The sequence below is a fragment of the Squalius cephalus genome (genome assembly GCF_949319135.1).
Source record: "Squalius cephalus genome assembly, chromosome: 13".
In the NCBI taxonomy this organism is placed as follows: Eukaryota; Metazoa; Chordata; class Actinopteri; order Cypriniformes; family Leuciscidae; genus Squalius; species Squalius cephalus.
The window spans coordinates 29,336,789-29,354,885 of record NC_137134.1 but is presented as its reverse complement, the minus strand read 5'-3'; the positions used below and the strand labels follow the sequence as shown (position 1 = coordinate 29,354,885).

Sequence of the window (18,097 nt, the reverse complement as noted above, 5' to 3'; positions counted from 1 at the left end):
ACAGCATTTTAGCAGATTTCAGCAATTGTTTACATCGCGAGACCTGATATCACGCGAGACTTCCTGACGCGGCGGCCGGCGGCCCGCCGGCTCAAAGTTGCAAGTGCGTATTTTCCGCTCACGGGCACCAGGGGGGTGCGAAACGACCACCATTTAACCCGAAATAAGTAATATAACCATTCCAATGACTCCGAAGCTGTTCAGTTAAGGTAAAAAAAAGTTACTTAGTTCACCTTTAAATAAACAAATTCAAATAGATAAACGGTAAGCATAACGGGAATAATTCATCATTTTTCAGCTATTTACCTCAGTAGGGAAGTGTTTTAGGGTATCATATTTTTTTGTGCTTTAGGACCTTTCAGAGTTTTTAAGGATTTTATATACAGTTTAAATTCATTTAAAAAAAAAAAATGATTGAAAATTTTAGCTAAGGCTACAATTGTAGTACAGAGCACATCACCCTTGCTTTGCAATATCAATCCAAATGTTGTAAATATCAAAGCTGGAACCCAAACACAGCAGATGTAAACACCCTCAGAAATTAAACTATAACATAACTGGGGAAGAATCATATTCTCACAGCATAAATGACGCCTGTAATGTGCTATTTACACAGGGAAGAATGACCATTTTGTCATATTAAAGTAGGCTACACCACATTTTAAAGTAAATTAGCATAAAAAAAATAAAATAATGTACCATGGTATTCATAGTTTTAATATGACCTCTTCTATGTTAGACAGTGAAAACTCCTAACTTTCTGTCTGATAAAACATTGCCATACTTTTACAGAGGTAAAAATCACTGTAACGGTGTTCGCATTTCCCATTGTAAATTGCACTACGGACAAACAGCCCTTGTTTGAAATCGCTTGACGTTAATATTGAGTTGGAAAAGCTTATAATATGTAAAGAAATGTATGAATAAAGTGAAGAGACAAACATGAATTAATTGCATGGCTTATACTGCACTAGAGCGCTATCTAGTGTTATTAACCTGAAATTCACCTTTCCAAGATTAGCTCCATGTCCAATATAAATAGACCTATTTGAAATAGAAAGCTTTTAAATTACAGTTGATTAGACACTGTGTTCGGGATTGAGTTTCACCGCTAGTAAAGCTCAAATGTTGAATACCATGTTAAAGGTGAAAGTTTAGTGCATCAATGTTGATAGTTGAATGTAGCCAGTGTTGGGGAAGTTACTTTTAAAAAGTAGTGTTTGCTCGTTACTCGTTACTTTTTTAAAAAGTAATCCGTTACTTTACTTAGTTACCCCATTTGGAAAGTAACTTTTTACGTTACTCGTTACTATTACGTTACTTTTATGTTGCTTGACTTTGGGCAGAACCCAATATCTGTTCCTAAATATGTAGACATAAAGTTATACAATGGAGGACATAACAGGTAATTATTTTGTGCTCTTTATTATAAAAAATAGTATCAATTTCGAAAGAAAAAAAGTCCTTCTCATTGTCGCTGCTGTGTGCAGCAACTTTTATTCTCAGCCGGCTCTGCATCATGGGGTAGAGTGCGACACTCCGCGATGAGCAGCGCGCCCGCACCAATTCTCTCCGCTCCGCTCCCCCTATCCACCGAACTTTAAATTTCGACAACAGCCAATAAAGCGCTCCTGCTCTCTAACACCGGTGCGAATCGCGTCTTGATAGCATAGGACAAAATGATATAGAAGACATAAGCTTAGTTTTCAGACATACGACTCACTCTAAGGGAGTAGGAGAAAAAAAAGAGATTTTGAGAGAAAAAAATATATTTTGTTTAAAAGTACACATATTCAAGCTTTCTATATATTTCTCAGGTCTGTGAGACAAGTATAGCTTATCTGTGTTTCGGTTCATTTACAGTATGGAGACGAGCTCCAGTTAACGCGCTGGTGCCGTCATGATTATTTTGCATGCCATATTTACTTATTTATTAAATTCAGGCAATTAATTGGTTGGTAAAACATTGATTAAAATTAAGATACAATTAATACACAACGAAATTCGTTTTAAAGAAAGTCTTTCTACAAAAACAAACTTAATAAAGTGGTCTAAATCATGTCTGCCCACTCCATTTATCTCCCGATATATTGCACAAAATTATGATCTTACTCATGCTTTTCACTTTTCATATAATCAACATAGATTAAATTATTGATTTATTTATTTTATTTAAACATAAATATTAAACTAAATAGTTTTCTTTAATTTACTTCTTATTAAATTCAGGCAATTGATTGATAAAACATTGATTAAAATTAAGATACAATTAATACAAAACGAAATTCACTTTAAATACAGGTTTTCTACAAAAACAAACTTAATAAAGTGGTCAAAATCATGTCTCCACACAAAATTGTTATTTTATTTAATTTAAACATAAATATGAAACTAAATCGTTTTCTTCAGTTCTCAACAGTTCTCTTCTCTCAAGCGCGCAGCTGAGGCAGTGTCGCTGTCAAATATATCCATGGGAAAAGTAACGTTGCGCCGAATTGAAAAAGGAACTACGTTTCGTTACCAAATTTTTAGTAGTAACGCGTTACACTACTTTTTACCCGAAAAAGTAGTTACGTTACTGTAACGCGTTACTTTGTAACGCGTTACACACAACACTGAATGTAGCCTACGCTATGTTCACAAAAGGTAAAAAAAGAAAGGAACAGGATTGATGAAACAGTTAGGCCTACACAAAATACTATAAACATGGGGTTAATACTAGAGACAAACTGACATTGATTTTACTGATGTACTGATATTTACATCTTTCTACTCTGATCAACAGTGGTATTATATTGATTTAACTGATAAATGACGCCATCTGGTGGATTTTTAGCTGCTAAAACAGCATTATAGTAGTGTGAGCTCCACACCTACTAACATGTTTAATTTACAGCATCTCAACTCTTGGTAAAATGTGTTGGTCATTATAGAAAATTAGCAGTATTCTTTCATTTTCACCTGACTAGAGCTTTCCACTTCCATCAGCGCTTTAATGGGACTGAGCTCTCATGTTAATCTGTCATGTTTAGTAAATGTGTCTCTAGAGCAAAAGTTGAATCTAGCAGGGCATTGGACATTGATCTGTTTGTCAGAAGTCCACATTCATTACCTCGTATTACTGAAGTTCTTGGCCGATTCTGCTCTGGTCGTCTCATTTTTACAGACTGAACAAACCCAACAATAGCAACAAACGAATATATTTTTGGTTCATTTTTTTATTATTTTATTCAGTGAAGTGAAGCAAATGTTTTGTATTAAGCTTAAAGCAGCAGTACAAAAGATACAGAGCTGAACATTCTCTAATAAAATCGTTAAAAATGAAAAAGAAAAATACCAATCAAATTAAAAAAAAATAAAATCAATAAGCTCACACAACTATGATAAATCACCACCCGTATCAGACCATTTCACAATCAGAGAGTAAGATGGGCAGATTTACTTCAGATAACACAAAACAGAGATGAAATTAAGGGGAAATTAAGTGTTGTATAGCATAAAAATAAGACAGTGTATATTATAAGCAAATAGAAATAAATGTGGAGATTATCCCTGCAATAAAAGAGCAAAACTGTCAGTGTGGCACAAACACACGTTTCTAGAAAAATTTAGAAAGTGTTCAAACTAAAGCGTCACATTTCATATAGTCCATACATGACATGTCTCATCAGATATTTTATCTAATAATTGTAGAAACAGTAAAGTGGTTTATCCAGTATTCATCATATGCACTGAGTGACAGGTGACAGGTATGAAATGTGAGATTTTGAGTAGATGTATCTGCACACAGAGGATTTCAGAGGCTCACATGAGGAGAAAAATGATTAATTTTGAATAATAAAAAAATGTCACATTGGTTTCATACTGAGGCTGTTATTGGGAGAGTTTTTCTTTATCAAACGCCGGTCTGAGTTCTCTGGCATATTTATTCTGTGTTTAGTGGAATCTGACAAAAACAAGATATGAAGAGACAGACCGATTAAAAAGAAACAACACATGACACAAAAGAGCAGTGTTTTTGGATGAAAAGTCAGGAGTAAAGAGTTTTGACCAATTAAATGTGTGTCACACAAAAGCGTTTGTTCATAACAGTGAAGAATCCACTCAAATGGGAAGATTAGATATATTAGACATAAATACCATATCAATTTAATATTACTTACAGTGTGTTAAGAACACTTTACTAAATATCTCAAGTTAGTGTCTTTTTTAGGAAACAGATTTTGATCTTCATGATCAGATCATTTCATTTAGATTATTTAAAACAATTTAAACTGAGCAGATGTTTTAAAATAGATCCGATCTCTTCAAATGAAGGCTGTTTCTGATAACTTCACCGATGTGTGATTTCACAGCATCACGAGGATTGAGACTGATGTGATAAAAGAGCTTAATTCAGAGGATTTCTGCCATCTTTCTGTCTCACGGGAGACTTTCTCATGTTCATAAACAGCTCATTGGAGTGAAATATGTTTTGTGATGAACATTTAAAACATTGCAGATGGACAGAACATTGCAAAATAAGATTTTTTTATTTAATAATGATAATAAGGAAATGTATTAAATAAAAAAAAATGTGAGTAAACTTATAGACAGTCAATATCTATCACAGGAGCTCATACTGTAGAAACAGAGAAATATGGAACATAAATTATAACAAGACCAATAAAAAAATAACTTAAATGAACAAAAGAAACACTAATCATTTGCTCCTATCACTGCCATATTTAATATTTATGGTCTAAAGCGCAGGGCGCAATTGCACTTAGGGTGTCCAAATGACGGGAAAAATGGTTGGCGTACCCGGCGCATGCACTGAAATAAAATGTTTTGGCTGCTTGTTCAGATTGCTTCATTAAAATGATCTTAAGCAACACAATTGCTATACATTTTGTCCAAACTTAATTTTGAATCTGCTTAAATATGTAAAATTTAAGTTTACTTAATCTGTTTGTGTTGGATTGCATGAATGATTTGTGTTGCATTAACTGAAACTGGGTGGTGCTTGTTAGTTCCCAGCATGCTTTGCATATAGCTGAAATAAGATAGAATAAATGTTGAAATTAAGTGTTTTTTATGTGTTTTTGAGAAAATGAGGAAAAGGGAAGACTTGACAGTGTGTAATTGTTTTTAATGTTCAATTACATTGGAATTATAAGAACCATTTAAATTACAGTGGGTTACCATTGTGGAGAAGAGTGGAGCATTTGGTTAGGATGTGGACTGATTCAAATAAGTTTATTATTTGTGACTGAAGAACATATACATTTTAGCAGTTAATATGTTATTATGTGCTATTATTAGCTAATAGTCTAGAAATTAATTTGAGAAATCATGTAAATCCTACACACTTTTATTTTTCAGTGCAGTTAAAAATAAACTAAAGCATGTTCACTAAACTTAACCGGTTTAAGTTACAGGGAAGCAATTCCATTGACTTGGTTGGACGTTTACTATTTCACATAGATTCTTTCTCATTCAGTTGTGTTGTCACAACACAAGGAGCTTACATATATTCAAAAAATTACATTAATGTTAATAAAAAATTATTTGCTTGTGTGTAACCACTGTCCATAATTGAATTGAGTAATTTTTTTGAGTGTGGTCTAAAAGGGTTGTCCCTATTCTCTTAATGAGTAATGCACTAACTCTGGGGGATACGGTGAAATGCAGTGAATGACTAAATTACACTTACTAATGACAGAAATACTGAAGCTCTTTACAGTTCTGCTGTTCATCTGTAGTTTATAGAGTACAGAGTCTGTGTTTCTGGTGTTTGTGATGGTCAGAGATCCAGTCTGAGAATGTAAAAAAAAAAAAGTTAAAATATACTAACGTGACCTAAAAGTATCCATTTCTAAGACAAAAAATTTTACCTTCAAGTATGAAGTATACGCAGGGGTGGAGCTAGACTCTCAGTACAGTGGGGGTGGAGCTTCATCATTGGGTATGACTGCTACCAAGTCATTTTAAAATTAAAACTGTTTAAAAAAAAACGTAAAATATCTGATGAATGCATATGTAATAATGTGTCACTTGTTGAGCCAAGTAAGCTTACCGGTATATGTTAAATAAAACACAAAGAAAAGCCACATTTTTTGACAAGTTTGTATTGACGAACAAAGAAAACAGTTTGCCAGTCAAGTAAAAATGTTTCAGCACCACGGACAGCGACATCTGGTTGACAGCGATGGTGCTGAACAGGCAAAGTGTGCTCAGTCAGTGCCACATTACATACTGTAATTGACATGACACTATTATATATACTGAACACAAAGTTTGTTTACAACTTTAAGCTACAGGTGCTACATGAAAACTTAACTGGGATGAAAACTTGAAAACAACTGATTTATAACATTCTGACTGAGTGAACTAAAATATACATTTTTAAAGATGATTTTTTTTCTTACCATTTTGTTGTCTGCTTAACGATCTTAACGATCCATCCTAAGTGACTGTTACGTTTCATAACAAGAGCTGGATTATCTCAACGTTAGTTAATGGAGTAATTAGCTTTTTTCAGCTAATATCTGCAATATATTACTTTGCCAGGCCCTGTGCAATGTGTCACCTGGCGAGGGCCCCGTTCCTGTCCAGTGACACAGGATTGGCGGCGTTTGAGGGGCCCCTAATTGGCACGGGCCCTGGGGCGGCCGCACACAAGCACCCACGCTATCTCCGCTACTTGAAGACTGAAAAGTATGTTATAGCTGAAACCAGAAATGATGGATTCTTCACACTTGATGGTCCTGATGAGAGATTCAGAGACAGACTGAAGCAGACAGGCCGTGCTTTCTCACAGAATCCACTGCATCATGATGTGCAACACACACTTTCAGAGTGGAGGGAGACAGCCTTCACTCCAACCCTTCTAGCAGGAAGGAAAATCAGACAAACATACATGAGTCTCATAGACGATCTTCAACAACTCAAAGAACATCATACAGAAACAAACCACATCCTGATTCATACACTGCATATGTGCATTCATACAACCAAGAGATCATTGCACATTTTCACTCCTTATGAATATCACCACTTCAAAAGAATGGAAAATTTATTTCATTTTTTAATTAAAAATATTTAATTTATTTTCATATTTACAGTTTGACTATCCTATAAGTGAGCTTAGAATTATAAGGTTCTATCTCCACTTTTGGTTGAAATTGAGTTTTTGACATAATCTGATCCATTAGGTGTTTATTAATGACTGTACGGTGTTATTTTTGTAAAAAAAAATATTTTGTTAGTAGTTATTAATAATATAAAAAGGTTCCATCTTTCCATTGCCAGCTGGGATGTAAAAACTTTGATGCTCAATCTCTCAGAACTACCCTAAACGGAGATAGAACCTTATAATTCTAAGATCACTAATAATTAGTTTAATGAAATAATGTGGGGTTTGCATGCAGGACAAATCAAACCTGCAGTCACTCACACCCGTGGGATTCTACTAAATAATAGTGATGTTACGTTCTGTGTCGAGGCTTCGGAGCATGTGTTGAGAAATCCCTGGATCTTGAAGTCATGTCAAATGACTACAAGAGAGGAAAGTAATGATTGTATATGACTGGTTCAGGAAGTGGTTCGAATCTTGGCACAACATTTTGACAGATATTTAAACCAATAGTTTAAACCCAACCACTTTACAGTTTTAAATAATAAATATTGCCCCTCCTGCCTATTATGACCAAAGTATTGATTTACACACATTTGTATATTATACAATCATTATAATCATTTAAATAGATTAGGTTTTTTTCTTTTTTTCACCGATTTCTAAGCCTTAACTTGCGCAAAATACAGTGTATCACAGGTCATCAGGTCATCTGTAATGTGTCTGCTTGTTTTACACTCTTCGACCACCAGGTGGGATTGTGAGCAAATGAACCCTCGAGAAATGAACCCTTTTGTGAACCACTTGACTGAAAAGCTTCAATGCTTCATGGGGCTTCATCTCGCCACCACTAATAAATAAACCTCTAGAAAATGTTTTTTCACAAGTTCACACTTACACATATTCAGATAGAGTAAAGTAGTAAGTGTATTTGGCGTGTTGTCCGAGGAGAGGGCTCCAAGCTCGGGATTTTGGCCCGAACCCAGAGTAGCCAACTCCCCCCGTATTCCTGGTTAGGAAAGTAACCAGTCGAGTGTGAGGACTCGGACACAGGGTGGTGGAGGGATGCTGAAAACCGTCGAGGAACAAACATATGTGAGCTGACTGCGTATATAGCCTATAGGCCTCCACTCACTTTGCTGATTGGGTAGACATGTTGAGTACTGATTGTAGACAGCTGGTTGGAATGACGTGATGATTGGATAAAAAAACATACTTTAGTTATAACATAAACAACAGCAATTAAGTCAATAGAACAAAAGTGTCTTTTTTTAACAGTGAGTGTAAATTTCACATGTTCGCTTATTTACTAGACCTGAGAGTTTTCCATTAGCTTTCATTATTCAGAAACAGTATTCAAATATTTTACAATAAAATCTAAAAAAATGTGTAAAATAACCGTATAAGTGGAGCTGTTGACATATTTTCACCTGTAATAAAGCACCTCAATGGAAACTGAGTACAAGAATGGAAAAAAAAAATATTTTTTATACTAACGTAATATAAAAGTATCAATTTCTAAAAACAAAAAAAGATTAACTTTAACAAGCTAAACTATTGAATGGCAGTGTTATATGATCATGGTGTATTTATTGTGTTTCTCCCTCAGTTTCTCAGCATGCTCAACATGTTTGTGTGATTAAAAGCATGACAGGAAGAAGCTCTTCACCTACAAACTAAACACAAAAACTCTGAACGGCCATTTTCTCACCTAAGATGTTTGTCCACTAACAGATCAAAGCACATTTCTGAAGAAACCCGACCGCAGCAGTTTCAGTTTGACTCAGAAGATGAACGTCAGTAAAACTGTGAGATCAGATCTTTTAACTCTGTACTTTTTCCATATATACTCAAATTGATTACTGAATAAATAAACAACCATTTTAAAATAACTAATTAAGCTTTATTTTACGATGAAAAGTTATTAATCCAATATACAGACAATATTTGTCTGTTTTTACATATTTAACACAGTAAGGCAACTACTTGTAGCCTATGCAATTTGAATGCAACATTTTAAATCTATAAAACCAATTATTAAACTAAAGTTGGAATAACTCAGTTTCAATTGGAAAGACGAGGAGCTGCTCATAATGAGTAACAGTAAACTACAACAATGAGATTCACTCACAGTAACTACATCATTCATTCCTGCTGCAGTGCATGCTGGGAACTCGACTAGCAGCAAGGATTTTTTTAAAATAATTTTTAATCTTCTGTAAATGTAAATTGGGCATAGGAACATAGTTTAAAAGTGTGTGTGTGTGTGTGTGTGTGTGTGTGTGTGTGTGTGTGTGTGTGTGTGTGTGTGTGTGTGTGTGTGTGTGTGTGTGTGTGTGTGTGTTAGTGTATCTGTGTATCTGTGTGTGTGTGTGTGTGTGCGTGTGTGTGCGTGTGTATGTGTGTGTGTGCGTGTGCGTGTGTGTGTGTGTGTGCATTAGTAGGGTCAGACTCTGTCGAGGGAGGTCTTGCTCACATTACTTCTGTTGTGTTTGTTTAGATCAGTTGTGCTAGTGTTATTACATCAGAAAATGTTTCACATGTTTGTTTTGTTCTGTTTGTGCTTCTGCCGTCTGATCGGTAAGTAAAAATTTCTGTAATTTAGTCACATCTCAGAGTAATAAACTCCTGCGGCGGTTCGAAATATTTTGACAGTTTATTTTCATCTGCTGTGATCAAATCTCTAAGATACAAATGCAAATCATCCCAAGAAATGTCTAAAAAATATATTTAAATCATTTTATACAACTATAAAAGTCTTGGAAATTCAGTCATTTAAAATGTGTTGAATATATACAGCATATTTAAACTTGTTAAATTTATCATATAATTTTTATTTGATTCTACAGCAGTTCATTTTAAAACACATTAAAAGATGAAGTTATTGACTCTCTCACGTCTGTCTGTTCACTTCCATTCCACACACACACTTCCATTCCTAGAGCTTCCGAACAAATCTTTGGGGTGCGACTGATGGGGCAGTGAACCCGAGGGCAGTCCTAGAGCTCGTCCTGTCCGATTTTAGGGGAAAATCAGGTCTATTGGAGACGTAAAATAGATTTCTTACGCACAGTGTAATCACCAGGAGGAAATCTCACAGTAAAACAAACAGATGTACAAATATGACACACCAGTGTTTTGCCAGATGAGAAGTGTATCTATGTATCATCTTTTTACTCTTTTAATTCCTTTTATAACTGTTTATAACTGTACATTTTCCTTGCTTTTATTTTGTGATTGTTTTAATTCCTTTCTGTGTAAAGCACTTTGAATTGCCAGTGTATGAAATGTGCTATTTAAACAAACTTGCCTTGTCTTTAGTTTGTAGTCTCTGCTGCTGTTAAAGGTTACAAACTGATCTCAGACTTTCTAAACCAACATGAGCATTAATCTGAAAACCTGTTCATGTTCATCAGGAGTGTTTGCTGCCGAAACAAATGAAATACAGTCAGTGTCAGTGATGGAGGGAGATTCTGTCACGCTGAACACTGATGTTACTAAAATACATGAAGAATACATACTGTGGAAATATGGAGCTGAAAAGTATGTTATAGCTGAAACCAGTAGAAATTATGGGATCTTAACACATGATGGTCCTGATGGGAGATTCAGAGACAGACTGAAGCTGGACGATCAAACTGGATCTCTGACCATCACAAACACCAGAACTGAACATGCTGGAGTTTATCAACTTGAGATAATTGGAGTGAAACTGACATCAAAATCATTCAGTGTTTCTGTCTATGGTGAGACGAGATGTAATTCCTCCTGTGCTTCTGTTTCATTAGATATTTACATATTGAATTGTTTAATTATGTTATAGTTTGAGATGACAGACACAATCATTGCTCACCAACACAATGAACCAAAAATGACACTGTAGATTTATCCATATTTCTGTTTATTAATCTCATCTTTCTCAGCTCGTCTGCCTGTTCCTGTCATCAGCAGAAACTCTTCACAATGTTCTTCATCAAATTGTTCATTGGTGTGTTCATCAGTGTTGAAAGTGTGTGATGCGACTCTCTCCTGGTACGCAGGAATCAGTGTATTGTCCAGCATCAGTGTGTGTGATCTCAGCATCAGTCTCTCTCTACCTCTGGAGGTGGAATATCAGGATAAAAACACCTACAGCTGTGTGCTGAACAATCCCATCAGCAACCAGACCACACATCTGGACATCAACACACTCTGTCACACATGTGCAGGTACCACAGCACTGATGATATATGTGTGTATTTACAAATTCACTCACACTAATGACTCTCTCCTTCAGTTCCTCCAGTCTCAGTGTCTCTGATAGTGTTGATCTCTGCTGGATCTCTGATGATTGTTGCTGGATTTGGGATCTTCTGGATCTGCAGGAAACACAGAAAAACTTATCAAGAAGGCAAGTGTTACATACAAGTGTTATAACAAATAATTTGAAAATATACAAAATAGACTATGAATAGACTATTGATAGCCCTAATTATCATTTAATCAATATTTATTTCCATAAATTTGTAGTTACATCCTCTAGATAATCTATATGACAATTCCTGCAGATTTCACCTATATCATTAAATTGAGCAGCACACACACACACACACAAACAGATCTAGTTAGTATTGAGTTGTGTTGTTTTAATGCATCTATTATCATTGAAACAGTTGAGACTCGTACAGAAGAGATCACTTACGCTGAACCAGCGTTCTACAAAAGAAACACACATAAAAAGGTAAGATCGTTTATTCCTGTTGTGTGTCTCTATCATTTCAGCAGTGAGTCAGATGTAGATCAGTGTGAGATTGTTTTTGTCTGATCAATCACACACCAGCACAATATTAGACATTATATTAGTTACTTCCATATTGTGTTATTTGGATCACATCAGAGATTTCATTTTTATCAAGTAATTGGTCAGTTGAACTGGAGTACATTTTTAAAGCAACTTTTTTTATAGGAAACATAGAATAGAAATAGAACAGTAAGCAACTAGAGTCTAGCACACTAGAGGCTGTGGTCTTTGTTAGCGCGCCCGCCTCCCACGCTGGAGACCCGGGTTTGAATCTCACTCGGAGCGGGTCAGTAGAACCGGTTACATTGGCTGTACTGGATGGAGTTATGGTTGATGAGCTTAATGTAATTGCTCTGAGGAACACATTTCAACAATTAATGGTTTGTACGACAAGACTAGAGCAAGTAAACTTAAACAAATGATGTTTTGTTAAACCTAATAAATTAAAGTTCCTGTGTCAGATAACTATAAAAGATGTTGTTTGATGTAATTTCCTCAGGATGCTTTATATTGATAAGTGCTGATAAATGTTATTAGAAAAAACTATATTATAATTGCTTAATCAGGATGAACATTTACATAACATTTACTATTATTATATCTTGTGTTGTGTTTTTTACAGAAAGTAAAAGAGGAGGATCATGTGGTGTATGCACCTCTCACATCGAGATGATGAACAAACTTCAGTCTTTAGTACAAAACCCAACTGTGTGACCTGGGACGGATTTAATCTATAATAATTTAAGATGGATTCATTAAATTGCCTCCTAAAAACGTCAAACAAACTTGCCCTGTATTACAAGGACTTTTAACAAATTATCTAAACCATGTGGCACATTGAGGAATTTTATGTTTTTAATTTGAGTCTTAAAGAGACCATGTGTATAAATCTCATGAAAAAAGTAAAATGTAAATGCAAAACACTCATCAATAGAAGTGGAGACTCTGCTGTGGTCTAGTTTGTTACCTCTGTACACAAATGTTGCTTGATCTGTTGTGCCGAAGCTGTGTGTGTTTGATGTCAGAGAGTGTGTCTGCTGTCAGTTGTGTGTCTGAGGTGTCAATAGCGTGTGGTTGAAGGGCTTTTTCCATTCCAGCTAACATGAAACCATGATTATTTTAAAACCTGCTTTACAAAATACTGAACTTATCAATGCTGGTATTTGACAAAAAAGTCTCAAATAAAACAAAGAAATGACAGTGGAATGTGAACATTTCATATTCTTTGTGTGCATATGCATTATGATATTTTATACTCATGCTGTGATCATGCAGTCAAGCAGTTCTGGCTTCAGTAGTCATTTCCAGCTCTAGCAACACTTCCTTTTAAAGCAGCACTCAGTAGCTTCGGGATTTCTTCGCTGTATTCTCGCTTTTTGCTCGCAGGTTTCTCTCTAGAGCTCCCCCCACAGCTTCGGAATAGATATTTGACAAGACTGTTGTAAAAACTCGTTGGTGATTCTCAGACACCAGAGGCTATAGATCAACGACATCAAAGCAGATGGGACAGTCTTTAAAACGTCTTCTTCATTCGGGTTCGAACAGCGTGAGGGAGCGCAATAATGACAGCATTTTAGCAGATTTCTTTTGGCCGTAAAGCAATTGTTTACATCGCGAGACCTGATATCACGCGAGACTTCCTGACGCGGCAGCCCGCCGGCTCAAAGTTGCAAGTGCGTATTTTCCGCTCACGGGCACCAGGGGGGTGCGAAACGACCACCATTCAACCCGAAATAAGTAATATAACCATTCCAATGACTCCGAAGCTGTTCAGTTAAGGTAAAAAAAGTTACTTAGTTCACCTTTAAGAAAAACTATTCATGATAAACCCATTGATACCATGATAGGTCATATCCTGTTAGCCTTTTCCAATGGGGCTAGTTTTCTAAACAACATCTGAGTTACAATTCTTATCACTTAATGTCTGTGATTCCATACACCGATTTGGACAGGATTAACATCTTCATGGTTATTACAGAAGAGCGAGTGTGTTTTTTCTAGAAGTTGGTGCTACAGAAGGTCATGTGCTATGTTAGCGTGCATCACGATATGTCTTTTAATTGTATTATTTGGAAATAAAAACGGTAGCTCAAGTATAGGTCAAAAAACACATGAGGAGAAGCGTTAAGATAATACAATATTGGCAATCAGAGGCTGCATCCAAAATCACATACTCTCTTGAGTACACTGTTAGACTTTTCTTTAATTTCTACAGTTATTTACTTTAAATCACCCAGTATTATACTGCTATTTCTCTTTACAGTAAATAACTGTGATTCCCATTGCATCATGGGAATGTTCTGTGACGTCTAACACCACATACAGAGACTTACTGTATTTTTTTAATTTGCTGTACTGTATTTGACGTAACGGCCTCTCTGGCTGGCACCATTCCATTGTGCTTTTTATTTCCTAATTTTTGCCTTACACAGCGTGTCTACAACGCTATAATAGCCAGAGGCTGTCTATATTGGACACATTGAAGCGACCGGACCTTTAATACAAAATGCAAACCTGTTGGTTGAACCTGTTTGTCCCTTGTCAGAAATAGCGCGAGCGCTTGGACTCGGAGTACCGTACGTCAGAAATATAACGGCCGCGGCGCATCACTACACTGTCTGGGATTTGTCGTGTCGCGCCAGAGCATCCAGTGTAGTGGGGTCTGTCTTTTGTTGGATCGCGCCCAGTGCTTTAAGTGGGCCGGTACGCGCCGGTACTCAGTACCGCCACTTCCAAATATAGCTCTTGAGCGTACCGCCACCTCTCCGTGCGCCCAGAACGTGGTTTTAGCGTACCGGTACGCTCATTTGCACATCTGTTTTAATCCTCTGGCGGCGCTGCCGCTTTTCAGAGCGCCCTTCACAATGCACGGCGCGCGCTCTATTTCAGCATAATGGTTGTTTGTTGCCATGACAAAGGAGGAGGAAGCACAACTGAAACCGCCATGGAAGCACGAGAGGACCTCCCGTTATCGTAAACGACCACCCGCCAACTCTCACGCATTCACCGTCCGTGAGACACATGCACGCAATTGACACTTTTCACACGCTCTCACAACACATCCATTTTCTCACGCACAGAAAAATCGCGAAGCAAAGAGGACACGGAGACAGAGCAGGTTAGTTATGATATAAAACAAAATCCCAGCTCTCAGATTCTGTCATTTTTATAACGAGATTCAAACAATAAATACCGTTTTGGCGCTTGTAAATGTGACATGACAGATCCCTAGCGCACGTGAACCGATCATCTCTATTAACACGAATGAACACAATGTTAAAAGAAACAGTACAACTTACCGAAATGTATATTCAGCCTACATAATATCGATCAATCAGTGTTTTTCAACCGCGGAAAGGGTCAGTAAAACAGCTGGAGAACAATTGTCACATAATATTTACCTCAGGAAAGCCATTTGATGACCATAATATAGGCTATAGCACGTGAGTTGGCTAGAAAAACACAGCTATAGAGAGTTTTTTGCTAAATATGTGTACTATATTACATATTTATTATATTTTTTTACATATCATTAAATAAAGTTGTTATTAGGATAAAAAAATGCATTATATTTAATTTGAATTATTTTTAACCTTAAATAATACTACCAGCTGATAGGGCTCTCTGTATGTTTACATCATTAGGTGAGATTTTTTTTCTTGAGAAAAATGAATGCCTATCTTGTGTACCTAATATTTATCCAAATTAGATTAAGAAAAAGATTATTTTGTACATCCCAACACCCCCCCCCCCCCCCACCCCTCCCACAATAAAGCCACAATAAAGTTCACAATCAAAGTTCTAACTGTTGCTTTTAAAAAATAAAATAAAAAAATAAATAAAAAATACTTTTACTTCAATTACTTAAGTACATTAAATATCAGGTACTTTAAGACTTTTACTTAAGTAATATTCTAAAAGGTAACTTTCACTTCTACCAAAGTCTTTTTCTAGTACTTGTACTTTTACTCAAGTATTGCTGTCTAGTAATTTATACAACACTGCGTCTTATAAAGTGTGAAAAAAATGTGAGATATAAACTATCTATAAAGCTAGTCAAATTCTAAGGGAAAAAAAGACTGACTTTTTTTTTCTTTCTCAGAATAGTTTATATCTCACAATTCTGACTTTATAACACACATTTTGCGACTTTATATCATGCAATTCTGACTTTATATATCCCAATTGCGCCTTTATTTCTCAGAATTGCGACTTTATATCTCGCTATTGCGACTTTATATCTCATAATTGCGACTTTATTTCTCACAATTCTGACTTCTTATCTCGCAATTATGAGAAAAAAAGTCACAATTCTGACTTGATATATCGCAATTGTGAGAAAAAAAGTCAGAATTGTGAGATAACAAGTCGCAATTATTATTATTTATTTATTATTCAGTGGCGGAAACAAGCTTCCATAGTTACCTCAGGGGAGGAGGGGAGTCAGCAAAAAAAAAAAAAAAAAATTAGAGTACCGGCACCTCTTTTGAGCCACTTAAAGCACTGATCGCGCCGTTCGTGTCTGGCCCGGGGAAGAGACGGAATTCACTTCACCGAGAGAGAGACCAGCAAGCAAGGTAAAAAAAAAAACAACAACATTCTGTGTGTGTTGACAGTATTGTGCCCAGTTTAACCTATGTTATAACGTGTGCCTAACTTACTCGTCAACATGGCGGTAACGAACTTTACCACGGTAAACTGAGCTAACGTTTCATTTTACACACTTTGTTAGATTATTGAATTGTCGAGTTAAAATATGCCAACGAGCAACGCGTTTACATTAACAATATGTGAATAAACTAATGTGAAATTCTGTTTTGGTTGTAGATAATGTTGGCCTACTGATGAGAAGCTTTATAGTTTTAGTATTAGTATGCAAACTGTAACATATTATAGTTTTTTTTTAATGGAATTTAATATTTACTTCAATTTTTATATGTGTTTAAAGGCAACTGCAACAAAGCGCCAATTCGCGCCAGTGACTTCTAGCAAGATTCCAGGGGTAGGCCATTTGTGATATATTTTGAGATAAGTTTGCTGAAATGATTAGCAATATGTGAAAATTGCTTTGGGGCCACTGGTGCAGACTAGGTAGCTTACAATATCTTATAAAATCTCTATAAAATTGGCTAACTTTATATCAAATAAATGACCTTTGCATCATGTCTAACTTTATATTTATTACACAGCAAATGAACCTATCAGAAGATGGACCATTTTCTTTGTTCAGTCTCACCAGATTAAATGTATCCAGGTAAGCACTGCAGTAAAACTGTCACTAATTCATTCATACCAAATCTAGCATTCTAAACAACTTAAGTTTATTTTTTTGCATTATTTTGATATTAGGCAGAAGACTCTACCATTGCAGTCCCACCTGACCAGGAAGGTCCTAATATCAGCGCACAGGTGGGTTAACTACTGTAGGAAGGAGAACAATCTTCACACAGTGATTTCTTGCATGTGTCTTACTGTGTATTTGTCTCAAACAGGTACTCCTTCCCTGCAGACAAGCTGAAATGGGCTAAAATCATCGATTTCAGTCTTTCTCTCTATGGATCTCAGCATTTTTGGACAGAATTTAGGATTTGTAAGTATTAAAATTGAATCTGGCATAATTTAATTTAGTTATTTTGTATTTATTGACAAAAGCTGTTTACCAATATATATTCTTAAGTTTTTGTGAAAATAATAATACAAATTAACAAAAAAGGAGGTTAAAAATAATGTGACACTAATATTCTCTCTCTCTCTCTCTCATATAGTGTTGGAACCAGGATCTCCTCTGAAGGACTGAGTACATTTGTGTTTGTGGACACGCATACAGACCAGGGAACATTCTGATGTTGTCAATCAAGTTCTGAACAGGAACCAATCTTTGGAGAAGTTCATTTATTCGCAAAGGTGGACAAAAACATTGTGTTGGCTTTTTAAAGATTAACGAGTTTGTTTGCCCATAAAATCTTTAAGATATTAGGTTAAACTTATTTGGCTTGCTGTCCACTGAAGAGGGGCTCTATGAAGCAGCTTCAACTCGAGCTCTGATATACCCCCCCAGTGGCTAAATGTATGGATATGATAATTGAAGGGCAAGGTACCTGAGATGAAGGTGGAGTTTGGGGAGGTGGAGGGATACTGGAACAGCTGATGCTGGAGAGAGGTAAGTGTTGTGAAACAGAGACGGATACAATTGCAAGTAA

At 36.0% G+C, this 18,097-nt stretch overlaps 1 protein-coding gene across 3 annotated transcripts; it reads left to right on the top strand.

Annotated features, from left to right (window-relative positions):
* The first annotated feature begins 16,407 nt into the window (after window positions 1–16,407).
* On the top strand, window positions 16,408–17,819 carry LOC307170261 (uncharacterized protein). Of its 3 annotated transcripts, none has more exons than XM_079891348.1 (6): window positions 16,501–16,590; window positions 16,846–16,899; window positions 17,087–17,151; window positions 17,247–17,306; window positions 17,390–17,487; window positions 17,689–17,819. In XM_079891348.1, coding segments are annotated over exons 1-6 (303 nt in total). In that variant the 5' UTR covers window positions 16,501–16,566; the 3' UTR covers window positions 17,691–17,819. The 3 variants fall into 3 exon arrangements, 2 of the variants coding, with proteins under 2 accessions (XP_079747474.1, XP_079747473.1); XM_079891347.1 differs by having other exon boundaries at window positions 17,663–17,819; XR_013823324.1 differs by lacking the exon at window positions 16,501–16,590 and adding an exon at window positions 16,408–16,474 and having other exon boundaries at window positions 17,247–17,487; window positions 17,663–17,819.
* Window positions 17,820–18,097: the final 278 nt, after the last annotated feature.

What these genes read in the sequence shown, in the direction of transcription:
- LOC307170261 (XM_079891347.1), top strand. Translation starts at nt 16,567, where the DNA reads ATGGCGGTAACGAACTTTACCACG. An exon ending in CTTCTAGCAAGATTCCAGGG is followed by an intron (nt 16,900 to 17,086) that starts GTAGGCCATTTG and finishes TTTATTACACAG; the next exon opens with CAAATGAACCTATCAGAAGA. An exon ending in TTGGACAGAATTTAGGATTT is followed by an intron (nt 17,488 to 17,662) that starts GTAAGTATTAAA and finishes TCTCTCATATAG; the next exon opens with TGTTGGAACCAGGATCTCCT.